Raw genomic sequence first — 12,297 nt, 5'->3', positions numbered from 1 at the left:
TCATTCCAAAGAATCTATTCAGTCTTTTCATTCATAGAATTTTGAACTGATTATATTAACAGATAGTAAAGTTATAAGGCTAACAGTATTATTATATACATGAGTACATGCACAAAATTGCACACTCATTTTGCAAAAGCATAATGATTTGGCACCAGAAAGCCCTGCACTCTTGTATATATGCGTTGATCCTATTATGGGACCTGCCTGCCAAATTACATCTACCGTAGTACTGAAGGATAAACGTCTCCTATATCTTATGAATGCCCTGTATTGTGGAAGCAATTTGTGGGTTGCAGGGCCAGCTCTCGGACGGTATTGAGATGGACAGGGGAGTGAGACAGGGGTGTATTTTGGCCCCTACTTTGTTCAGTTTGTTTCTGAATGACTTAGAGGCAAATTTAATGGACCCTGATGGCCATCTTCCAAAAATAGGGACGAGAAAGTTGTTGTATGCAGATGATGCGGCCATCCTCTCCCAAACCAGACCTGGCCTGAACTACCAACTAAGGAAATTCTCAGACTACTGCTCTGGTAATGGGTTATCCATCAATTATGAAAAATCAAAAGTCCTGGTGTTTGAGGAGAGATTCTCCCCGAGTAAATGGGTACTGGGTGGTCACAAACTAGAGCAGACCAAATTCTTCCGGTACCTAGGGCTTCTATTCCATCATTCCAAGTCCTGGAAACATCATTGGCAGACAGCCTATCAAAAGCCGGAGGTAAGCAAACTGGCTATACTTTGATTCTTTTATACAAGGGGAGGCCATTATGTTCCACCAGCCATTAAGGTATTTAATGCAAAATCTGTCTCTCAACTCCTCTACATCTCAAACATCTGGTTCAATGGCTCATTCTCCAGGTTCGATGGTTTCCAGGCAAAGTTTCTCTGGTCCCTGCTACAAGTTCCAAATTGTGTTCCAAATGCAATACTATTTTTAGAAACAGGTGAATGTCCTTTATCAACTACAGCATGGTGGGCTGCCCTGAGATACTGGCTCAAGATCTCAGTCTTTGGCCTAGTGAAGGGGTTACTTCCGTACCTAAACAATGAGGAGTTTACCAGCTCATGGATGAAAATTATGGTTAGAAAAGCCACTTCAACTGGTATGCCACCTTCTCTTCTGTACCATCTGGGCTATGATACCGCCCTTGAATCTCTGAGGCAAAGGCTCTGGGACATATCACATAGTGATCTCCAATCTCAATCTCATGTTATCTGTGGTCCATTAGCAGTAGGAATCCACTATGGGTTTGATTTTCAGACACCTGCATATCTTAAAATTTTGTCTGTACCAACATACCAGTGTCTTTTCAACAAAGCCAGATTAAATGTATTTCCATCAGAAGTGTTAAATGGCAGACTGAGAGGTATCCCTTCTCAAAATAGGATCTGTGTGTGCTCTCAGGATATCGACTGCATGAGGCAAATTTTATTGCATTGCAGACAATATGATCAAGCGAGGGAACTATTGATTAAACCACTACTGGCAACAGGTTTTAGTTGATTGCCTCTATGTTTCCTTTTGTGTGTGTGTTTAATATTGTTTTTGTTAAGCATGAGCACAGGTTACTGTTTTCAGAGTCAGCACACCATATTGCCAAACTGTAAAATGTTTTCAACATACCATTTCTAACGCTCTTTAACTTGGAGACTGAGAAGATCCTTCCAGTATGCATTCTATCATTTAGTATGCACAAATGAAAGGGCTTTTGTCCTCTTCATGCATGTACAATTCCTATTGAAGTAAAAGAGGTTTAAACTTGTAGATGGAAAGGCAGAATTTGACCTCATGGCTATGTAGTGAGTGGGCTTTAAAGCAGCCTTTGATAGAGTTGTGGTCTGTTGATCTATAAAGGAGTATTTGACACAATTCAACTGATGATTTATCCTGGAGTGCTAAGCTTGTTTGTTATGTGCTTTTGTTTACAGCATATTGCATTCACCGTTTTATCACATAGTCCAGTGATATTAAAATTCTATTTGAAGTGAATGCATTTAGAAAAACAGCCTCCCTGCCCCATCATGTATAATTCTTTATAAACAGCAGGGGTAAGAAACCCTTGGTCCTCACTCAATAGGCAAATTGAGACCTCCGCTCACTTGCCATGTGGGTTCTTGCAAGGTCACCATAGCTTTTATTAATCTGATCCTGCCTTTTCTCTCTCCGCTGATTCCCATGCATGTCCTAGTGGGCTGTGTCAGTCAGGGATGGGAGTTTCTAGGGGACATGAACAAAGCTTGGTTTATTAATGTTTTCTGATGAGAGAACCTGGCTGCATGAGCAGCTGTGTGGGCCAGAGTGTATTGAGTCATAATTCACCAAAATCCAGAACCTATTTAAAAGAGTTGCTGCTAAAAGCGGATAGAAAAAGATATCTCTTGTTTGTATGGGGAAGAAGAATGCAGGAGTTTTTCTTTTGCCTCATTCTGGAAAGAAACAGAGATAACTTGTCCATTTTGTTCCATTCTTAAATGGATCAGTCAATAAAGTAGGCATCTCCACCTTGCCCTTGTGCAGACCTGGGATATTTATTTTGAAAATAGCAAGATAGTTTGTGCAAGTGTATGTTTATTTGTGCATGTGCTAGTGCAGAAGTGTGTAACCATCTTTCTACAAATATTCTTTAGCCGTTCGAAGATGTTTTTCCTGTCTTCATATAATCCATGATAAAGCCATTTCAAAATTAGTGTCAGTTTTTTTGTCATTATGTCCGAATTGGGATGTCATAGTTCCCCTGCTGCAGACTTGCCAGTTGTGTGTGTGTGTGTGTGTGTGTGTGTGTGTGTGTGTGTGTGTGATGCCATCTTGAGCAAACGCTCTTGGCCTGCGTAGATGATGACAAAACACTTTATCTGAAATAGCTGTTCATCTCTTCATCATGTTTAGAGTTACATGAACTTGGAACTTGTTTATGTTCACTGGTTATAATGTTTTAATTGTAGAAATGTCATGCTGAAGATATTGGATGGCCAAAACTAACGTATTATTTATTGCAAGCATTTATAGTCTGTTCTTCATCCAATGTTTCCAGGGTGTAAAATACAAATGCAATAATACAACAACCATATAAACAAAAATCAACATCATCAAGAAACAATTTACAGTAAACATCTGCGATAAAACTGCAGCAACAAAATCAGAAATCAAGACAGTGCAACAGAAGGTGCTATCGGTACCTAATGCACTTTATCCCTTTGTATTTTCACCTGTTAGCAAAGAAAGAGCAAAGTTAGAGCAAGATGCACCTCGGAGGGGTGACCTCATTTTATCAGCACTGAACCATCCTCTCGGACTCAGCTACATTAGTCAAAAAACAGCATTTCAGATGTGTTATAAGCAGATAGCTACACCAGATAGCGCTGTAGAGCACAAAACCCTTCTATGTAATTTTACATAGTGGGTTTTTTTCTTTTGTTATAACGATTTAAATTATAGCTTATTTATAGTGGTTTTCCCGCCGTGTGTAGATCCACCCCTCACTGAAGTACATCTTTTCAAAGGAAAACCTTTACCCATAAGTTCATACACTTGGATTTATAACCTTCAAAATGCTTCCTGATTCTCTGAATGCATTAATTTTCCAGTTCTTGGTTCCAGAATAATATTTCATTACTGGACAACCCTTTCTTCAGCTTTATATTTTTGTTCAATAATCCTGATCAGAGACCACCAGACTCTCTAACATCCTCTTCAAGTTTGCTCTGGCTGAAGATTTGTTATTGTTAATCAGCCCCATCTTCCTCTCACCTGGGGCTCATTATACAGTGACTGACAATTCCCCAAGAGCCTTCTTTCAATTACTTACAGCTGTCCTTAGAGGCCCAAGTCTACCAAAACCCATGGCAGCCTGCCATAGCTACTTTTCTGAGTTTTATTTCACATAAATCTCACAGTATTACAAAATAAGCAGCCAGCAGTTGCTGTTACATAAACTGCAGTTTTCCAAGTTCTTGGAAGAATTAAGGCTGAAGAATTGGACTCAGTGGGATATCCTCTTGCTTGGGAAAATAACAGACAAGTCAAAAAGTAGAAAAGCAGAAAGAAGGCAAGAGAAGAAGCCTTGCTGGATATAAGCAAAGATATAAGTAAATACGACGCTTCCATACCATCAAATGAAATAATTTTCTCTGCTGATGAAAATAAAAGAACAAATACCTGATGCCCAAGATGGAAATGATGGAAGTTATGAATTGACTTTAGGAAAACCAAGTAAACCTTCCACTTCTAATAAAAAGGCATGGTACAACATCATTAGAAATACATAATGTTGCTATGTAGAGCATCGGATAGAGTGTTAGCCTGCGTGCCACACCTGCCATCACCACAGCCACCTTTATGGATGCTCGCTTGATCACTGAGAGGAAAAGAGACTTGGAGTTTATCACAATAAAGTCAAGGGACCCCAATAAAAAGTTATGTACCATCAAAATTTGATAGGGCAGACATTTGAATGTGTCGCTGCCAGGGATGTGCGATTGACCTGATGTTATCTAGAGTCATCAAAGCAGCTGGGGAAGCCTGGGTTGGTTTTGGTACGATAAATGCATACCAACCCAGGATAAATCAACTCCAGGATAAATCCCTGGAGGTCAGTGTGAATTTGCCCCCAAATAGCTCAAAAACATCTCCTTTTTTATTTAGATTCCCCCCAAAAGCCTTTTGTGTCTGGATTTTCACTTTTTGAAATACGGCAACCCTATATTGTTTATTCTGACATACTCCCAGGTAAGTGCATATAGGATTGCAACATCAGTGTTTCAGCATCATCAAAAAGCTTGAAATCCCAGTTTTGCCTGTGAGGTTTAAGGACCATTAATTCATATAATAAATAATGCAACTGTGATTACTTTTAAAAAGGCATTCTCCTACTCACATTTGGGTTGCTGCAGCGTCTCCAGTGACACATTCTCTTTCATTTTCAGATGGGCACATTTAAGTCCCATGATGGTGAATACTTTTTGGAACCTTTGATGACAGCAGCTGAAGATGAACAAGAAGATGACCATAATAAACCACATCTAATATATAAACATGAAGAATTTAAGAAAGATTCTTATCAGAATTCCTATAAACCTTGTGAAACTTCAGGTACAACTAAATCTTAAACAGTGATGGACAATATATTTATTCTCTTGTTAGAATCACCAGTGGTTTGTTGAATAGTCTTCATCAAGATATTTCTCTTGTGTTTCTCTATCATGTTGGTGGTGTTGGGTAAGATGCTGCAAGTCAGGTGTGGGGAACCTTTAGCCCTGCAGATGCTAGTTGCCGCTGGCACCATTGCTGGCCGTTGGTCATGCTTACAGGGGCTGATGGGAGTTGTATAGGTTCCCTATACCTGCTGTACATGATTGTTGAAGATGAAGGGTGTATCTAAGCACTGAATTCACATTTAACAAACTTGTTACCACATAGAATTCTGTGAATTGGTGTCAGACTGAGAATTATGTTAGAGAGTCTCAGCTTTTTTTCCACAAAACTGCACTTCCCATTTCCTGTGGAACAGGGAAAGACTTAAACTAGTTGAAGTCTGCAGTGTAGCTGTCCTCTCAGTATCTGTGCTGAAGTGACATGATCTGCTAGTGCTGGCATCTAAGAAAGGTTGGCCGGTTAATAAAATACAGCTACTCTGATCTGTACTCAAGAGACCTAGCGAGCATGTTCTTTATTAGATGCTCCGTCTTAAAGGCTGCAGTGTCCTTTGGTGTGATTGGACTAGAGCTGTTTTTTAAAATTGTATTGTGTATCTTAGTTCCAGATGAGAATGGTGCATGTATGGGGAATACCAAGCAGGGTTTGATTGCAGAATCAGGTTGGATAAAGTTCTTATTTAGCTTTAGAAATTTAATTGGAAGATGTGAACAGGCCATTTTCTTCCTTCATTTAGTTTTACATGGCTTCCTTTCATTAAAAGGCTTTGCAGTCTGGAGGTGTGTCGTGACACTTGGCTGATCAGGCATTAGATAATGCCAAAACACTCTCTCCCCCCCCCACCCCTGCCATGTTTGGTTGGCTACTGAACAGTGTCCATTCCTTTTCCAGGAATTGGACCTAGCATTTCCACTAATTCCTGTGTAGCAGAAATTTGTATGATTTTCAATTAGATAACCTCGGACTGTTATTAAAAATGGATAAGCGTTTGTTTGCTTTTTGAAGGAAAAGGTTTATGTTTATAAGTTTGGAAACAGCAAAAATGGTAGATACATGCTGTTGTTTTAACATAAGTTCTCTGAGCAGCATTTCTCGTAACTAGATCACATGTATTTTTGAGAGTTGGCACCATTGCCAAGTGCTCAGCCTAGGGCTTGCATACAGATTTAGAATATTCTGACAATTGCGAATAATGCAGAATGCCTCTTAAACAGTATTTTGTGAAGTAGGGCGGTAGAGAGAAATGAAGGCAGCATGCTTTAGGATATATGTTAACCTTTTAATTCTGGTTTGATGAAGCAAGATTGGCAATTTTCCGCAATTCCACATGTGCGGAATTGTTCCTTAATTTGATACATAGGAAATAATTGTGAGGATCTTACTGTTCAGTGCATTTTGTTAAAAAAGGCATTTCTTGTATACCGCGATTCCTCTTATGGTTAGGGAAAGAGGCAACATTGTACAGGGAGTGGAGTTTCTGTGTCCAACATAACTATACGCCAATGCTACCTCCCAACATCACCCGCCAGTCAGACTTTTCCATTGCTTCCTCAAATCACTTCTCCATTGTTTACCCACCCTGGTGCTTGAAAATGGAAAAATCCAAATCCCACAAAATCACAACTATTGAGTTCAAAATAACGCATAACAAATTCTGGTCATTTATGCAGACCTAAGCCTAAGATTAGGTAAGCATCTTAATTCAGGGTCTTGGTTTATCTCTCTTCAGACAAAGCAGGAGTCGTACAAGAGCTTACCAGGGTTTTCAAGGGCTGTACATTATGTAGCCTATTGAGATTTTTTCAGACTCAGATTGCATTAAATCAAATCAATGGCACCCCCTTCTGTTTGTGGTGTCACTCTTTTCCACCTGCATCAAAGCAACATCTGCTTCTCTATCCTTTACATTTGTCACCCCCTGGTGTCCACCCTGCAGTATAGCTGTTTAAAAAATTATGGCCGCAATCTGATACACATTTATGGTAACTGGAAATCTGTTCTATTGAACTTTGTGGGATTTAGACAGTGCGAGTAGACATCTACTGGAATTTTTATTTTTTTATATAGTGGTATCATAGGTGGTCAAGACATATACAGTGGTACCTTGGGTTACAGATGCTTCAGGTTACAGATGCTTCAGGTTACAGACTCCGCTAACCCAGAAATAGTACCTCGGATTAAGAACTTTGCTTTAGGATGAGAACAGAAATCGCGCGGCAGCGGCGCAGCGGCAGGCCCCGTTAGCTAAAGTGGTGCCTCAGGTTAAGAACAGTTTCAGGTTAAGAATGGACCTCCAGAACGAATTAAGTTCTTAACCCGAGGTACCACTGTAATACCAGTTTTGCAAAGTGAGTCTTAAGATTTAACGTGTTCATTCATGGAAAACTAGGTAGGGAAATGTATGTTTAGCAAGAAGATTGTGTCATCTTAGGAAGGTCTGTGTGGTACAATCCCATGTATATTTTTTTGAAGTATTTATGTGTAGATTAGGCAGAGCTGTTAGTTCTTCACTGTTTCATATGAGAGCAATTGTTTCTTCTTTTAAGAGTAATTCTTAAAAAAAAGCCATGTTCATCACTGTGCATTACTGCCATTTCTTTAGGAAAGTCTCCCTGCCCCCACTGCCCTATATAGCTAGCTAGGAAGGCAGTTTTATAAGTATGTAATACTTGTAGTTTCATAAGTATGTAATACTTGTAGTTTATGACTTTATAATTCACAGTTTATCAATCTGCCATTCCTGTAGTTTGAATTTTGTGTATCTTTAATTTCATTGGCCAGTTGTTTTTATATCACTGCATCTCAACCATTTTTTTTTGTTCCCTAAAGCTGTGATTGATAACTCCACATCGTTTATAAATGGGTTGTATCTTCTCAACCTCTTGTTCTGTGAAATGAAACCTTTTTGCTAAGCCATTGAACTTATCAGAGAAAGATTCATAGTACATAAAACATTGGTAGTGAGTACAATAGCACCAAGAGGGGTACTCTTGTTAAAGTTTGTTTTTGGGGAAATTGAAACCTGGAAAAAAGAAAGGTGGTAGACAATATTCCATAAGCATTACATACTTGAAGAGGCACACTATGTACTGGATAACAGCCAGCACTGAAGAGGCCTGTTTAAGGGTTGCTCTCTCCACACACAGGTGTTGCCATATGGTGTCTGGATTTCTAACCAGTGGGTTTTGGAATAACACTTTTGTTCTTATTGTGCATGTGTTATGTAGCAAATGCCAAGTTTCAGAGTTGCTTTATCCACTGAGAACAACAGAAGTAGAGCGTTATAGGCAAGCCTTCAGGCAAACTAGCAAGTTTAGGACATCTTTTCTTTTGGTATTCAGCATCCCCATCTTTGTTTGGAATGGGATGAAGAATATGAGCAAGACTGATTCAGGCTTCTTTTTCAGTTCTGGGGATTGTTGGCCTTGTTCCCGTGAGTCCTGGATCTTTATAAGGTGCCTGTAGGCAATTATTGACTGGCAGAGAAAGAGCTTGTGTTGCCTAAATAGCCCAAGCAGAAATTTTAGCTATTGAATGTAGTAATGACATTGAATGTAAACGAATTTCTATGCTAGCCTGACTCTGCTTATTGGCATACATAGACTAGTGAGCATAGATTAGTTTCTGTTCTCTTTTGGGCTGATTGGTAACATTCCAATCTTCTTTTCTATCTGTTCCCTTGTTTGTACAATGGTGCCCGAAGCAAGAAAAACAAAAAGGGCAGAACTGAGTTCCTGTGCGTGCAAAGAGTCCTCTTTAAGTATGCAAGCAAATCCCATTGCTGTTTTTTTATATATAAAAACTATCCCTCAAAATGACCTGAAAGAGATAGGGACTGAGAAGTGTGCATGTGAAGCAACAGAGAACTCAGCACATGCCAGAATTCAGAGTTGAACACCTAAACAAAGCAAGCAGAGGGAGGAATTGAAGTCAAAACAGACAAAACAGACAAAAACTTATGTTCATTCTTCAAGCCAATTCCTCCACTTTCTGTGTGATCCTTTAAGCTGCAAGGGGACTGCAAGAAATATGTTTAGCATTAGGGTGTTAGCCTTGCAAATTGTATGTGCAATAGTAATTGTTCGTTTTATTTTGCAGAAGAGCCAAAGAAAAGCACTTTACTATTTCCATATGAGAGCAGCTTAATGAAAGACATAAATGTACTTCAGGAGCACACAGTTGTAGAATATGCTTCTAAAAACCTTTCTGTCGAGAGTGATAGAAACAATCCACATTCCCGGAGGAAACGTTTCCTTTCCTATCCAAGATACGTAGAGGTGATGGTTACGGCTGATGCCAGAATGGTTCAGCACCATGGACGGAACTTGCAGCACTATGTATTAACGCTAATGTCAATAGTAAGTAAGCCTATATTATTATAGATGTATTCCAACAGGTACTTGAGGAGAATTAATGTTGTATCCCTGTCAGCCTGGAGGGACCAAAATAGAGCCCAGACAACTGTTCCTGGCTTCCCGTCATTGTTTTAAGCAACGTACCATTTCAACTGCAACCTCCAGGATTGTGATCAAAGGCTTTTTGTGTCCCCCCCCCAATGGCAACCTTTCCCTACCTGATGACATGTTGCAGTGTATCAATGAGCCTATGAGTGCAATTTCCCTGGTCTTCCTCCAGGCCTCCTCTCCTGAGTTTAAGACTTAGCCAAAGATGCCCCCCAGCTTAAACAGTCTTGTGAGATAGGGGATTTCACAGTTACAGAGCAGAAGATTTGCAACTGCACTCCAGCCTCTTGCTGCCAGGATTCCATAATGCAAACATTTTTAATTTGGAGAAAAATTGACACTCTTTTGCAGGAGGGGGTTATAGAGAGGAAAGAAGTAGGCTTCTGCATACCTCAGGGTTCCCCTGTGTATGGAGAAAATACCCTGTTTGTGAATGTCCGGTTTTGCTTCCAAACTGATTGGCATAGGGTCACACATTTTGCTTTTAGAGGGAATCATATGGCTATTCAAGGATGGAAAAAACATTCATTTGGGCTAGCATAGTAACCTGGCACGAGCCCAGGCAGCTCTTTGGATCCAGGCCCATATTACTTGGTTGGCTGTATCCAGTGACAAATTCTTTTTCACAGTGAATTTGGTTCTAAAAATGATGTCAGGGGAGTGTTGAGCCCCAGATATCCACAAATAATGCTGTGAATACATATAATGTCAATGTAATGGTGTTGTTGTGGCTACTCTCGAGTAAGGACGCCCAAGTCCGTGCTTGTCTTTAAAGGTTTTATTGTGCATAGTATTTACAGTGCAGAGATAGCAGAAAACATGACCTCCTAGTCACTTGCAGAATCTGGGAGTGGACGTTTCCTGTTGCTTGACCAGCATAAGAGTTTGGGCACTCTGAAACGCCTCCTCCCGACGTTACGTTTAGTGGTGCGCCTTAATTCGGGTGCCGGAAGGGGCTGCCTGTTCCCCTCCACCTCTTGGTCGAGGCAGCGCAAAGGTTCTCCAACATCACTGAGCCTTACCACCTCCATAACGCTAACTTCCTCATTCCCCCCACCTGACCCACTGCTGCTGCTCTCACTGGGTGAAGAGCTGGTCAACAGGATGGGGGGAGGTTCCCTGTAGGAAGGTCCCCTGACAGTCAAATTTGCTTCTACTAATCTGTTATGTACAGTTCAGGCCAGGAACTTAAGCCAGTGTACAGGCTTATTAAAATACTTGCACCTAGAAAATAACTAGAATTTTTGGAAGGGGAGAGATTTGAATACTATGCCAGAGGTTTGCCATAAGACATGACCCTTTCCTGGCATGGCTAGAATGTACCACTAGTTCCTCAAGTTTGATGGGTTTGTCCTATTGACGACAACAGGACAATAAGCTAATTTTCATATTACATTTGCCCTAAATAACTGTCTCGCTGATTCTGACTGGGAATTGGCATTCAAGTGGCATTCGTTAGTTTCCCTGCTTATGTATATATTGCAGTTAGAGAAAATGTGACATGAAAATTGGTCAGGCAGTGCAATCCTATGCATCATTATTTCTAAGTAAGCCCCACAGTATTCAGTGGGGTTTGCTGCCTGGAAAATATAGATAGGATTGCATGCTAAATCAAACAGGGCAGAGGAGTTGAATGAATGCTCAATGCAATGTTGGATTCCACTGAATGCACAGTATCATAGAATTTTAACACTCTGGCTTTTGTTTATCTAGGTTGCTACAATATACAAAGATTCAAGTATAGGAAATCAAATAAATATTATGATTGTAAAATTAATTGTAGTTCACAATGAACAGGTAAGAAAATGCATTAATTTCGCAATTCATAGTAACTTGCTGCAATTTTCAGTTGTAACATGTACTTTCAGAAGTTAGTACTTTCAAAAGTACTGAAATGAAATGCTTGAAATGAGATTTGCCAGCTGCTCTGCCAAGTATTTTGTACACACATTGCAGGCAGACAGGCTGGTGCAAATGTTTAGAATTGGGATCTAGCTATTAATACTGATTAACATGGCCAGGTTTATTACTTATCATGGGGGCGGGGCTATTGGGTTGTTGTTTTTATTTTGATTATATATTTTGTGGTTTTATATTTTGGTTTTATTCTGTGGACTGCCCTGAGACCTCCGGGTATAGGGTGGTATATAAATTCTTCTTCTTTTTCTTCTTCTTCTTCTTCTTCTTCTTCTTCTTCTTCTTCTTCTTCTTCTTCTTCTCCTTCTCCTTCTCCTTCTCCTTCTCCTTCTCCTTCTCCTTCTCCTTCTCCTTCTCCTTCTCCTCCTCCTCCTCCTCCTCCTCCTCCTCCTCCTTCTCCTTCTCCTGTGCTGACCAGGTTCAGCCTTGACCCTGGCAAGTAGTCTTTCTGGTCATCTGCTTGCTCAAAATTCATGCAGATATGTACCATTGAGATATCTTTTCCAGAGCTGGTCTTACATTATAATATAACAGCAATGGATTTAAACTCGCCATCCTTGTTTTGTCTTGGCAACTTATGTACAGGAAGGACCAGCTATCAGTTTTAATGCAGCTACCACTCTTCGCAACTTCTGTTTATGGCAGCAAACACAAAACATTATGGATGATGCTCATCCTTCTCACCACGATACTGCAGTTCTTATCACTAGGTACAGTATCTGAGAAAATTTGTTTTTCATTACTATCCCTGTTCCATAAAA

At 40.1% G+C, this 12,297-nt stretch overlaps 1 protein-coding gene across 3 annotated transcripts in view; it reads left to right on the top strand.

Moving 5' to 3' along the window:
• ADAMTS20 (ADAM metallopeptidase with thrombospondin type 1 motif 20) overlaps positions 1-12,297 on the top strand; it is a 79,766-nt gene that overhangs the window by 11,011 nt on the left and 56,458 nt on the right. The window contains exons 3-6 of one of the 3 annotated variants that reach the window (XM_035127996.3): positions 4,928-5,093; positions 9,255-9,514; positions 11,333-11,416; positions 12,122-12,246. In XM_035127996.3, coding sequence (XP_034983887.3) covers positions 4,928-5,093; positions 9,255-9,514; positions 11,333-11,416; positions 12,122-12,246 — 635 coding nt within the window. Of the gene's footprint in view, positions 1-4,927; positions 5,094-9,254; positions 9,515-11,332; positions 11,417-12,121; positions 12,247-12,297 lie in introns of those variants that run through there. The other 2 variants (XM_060279614.2, XM_060279617.2) reach the window with 2 other exon arrangements.

Source organism: Zootoca vivipara, chromosome 9, assembly GCF_965207765.1.
Source record: "Zootoca vivipara chromosome 9, rZooViv2.hap1.1, whole genome shotgun sequence".
Taxonomy (NCBI): domain Eukaryota; kingdom Metazoa; phylum Chordata; class Lepidosauria; order Squamata; family Lacertidae; genus Zootoca; species Zootoca vivipara.
Note: the sequence above shows the minus strand (reverse complement) of the source record. Positions and strands in the feature narration are given on the sequence as shown.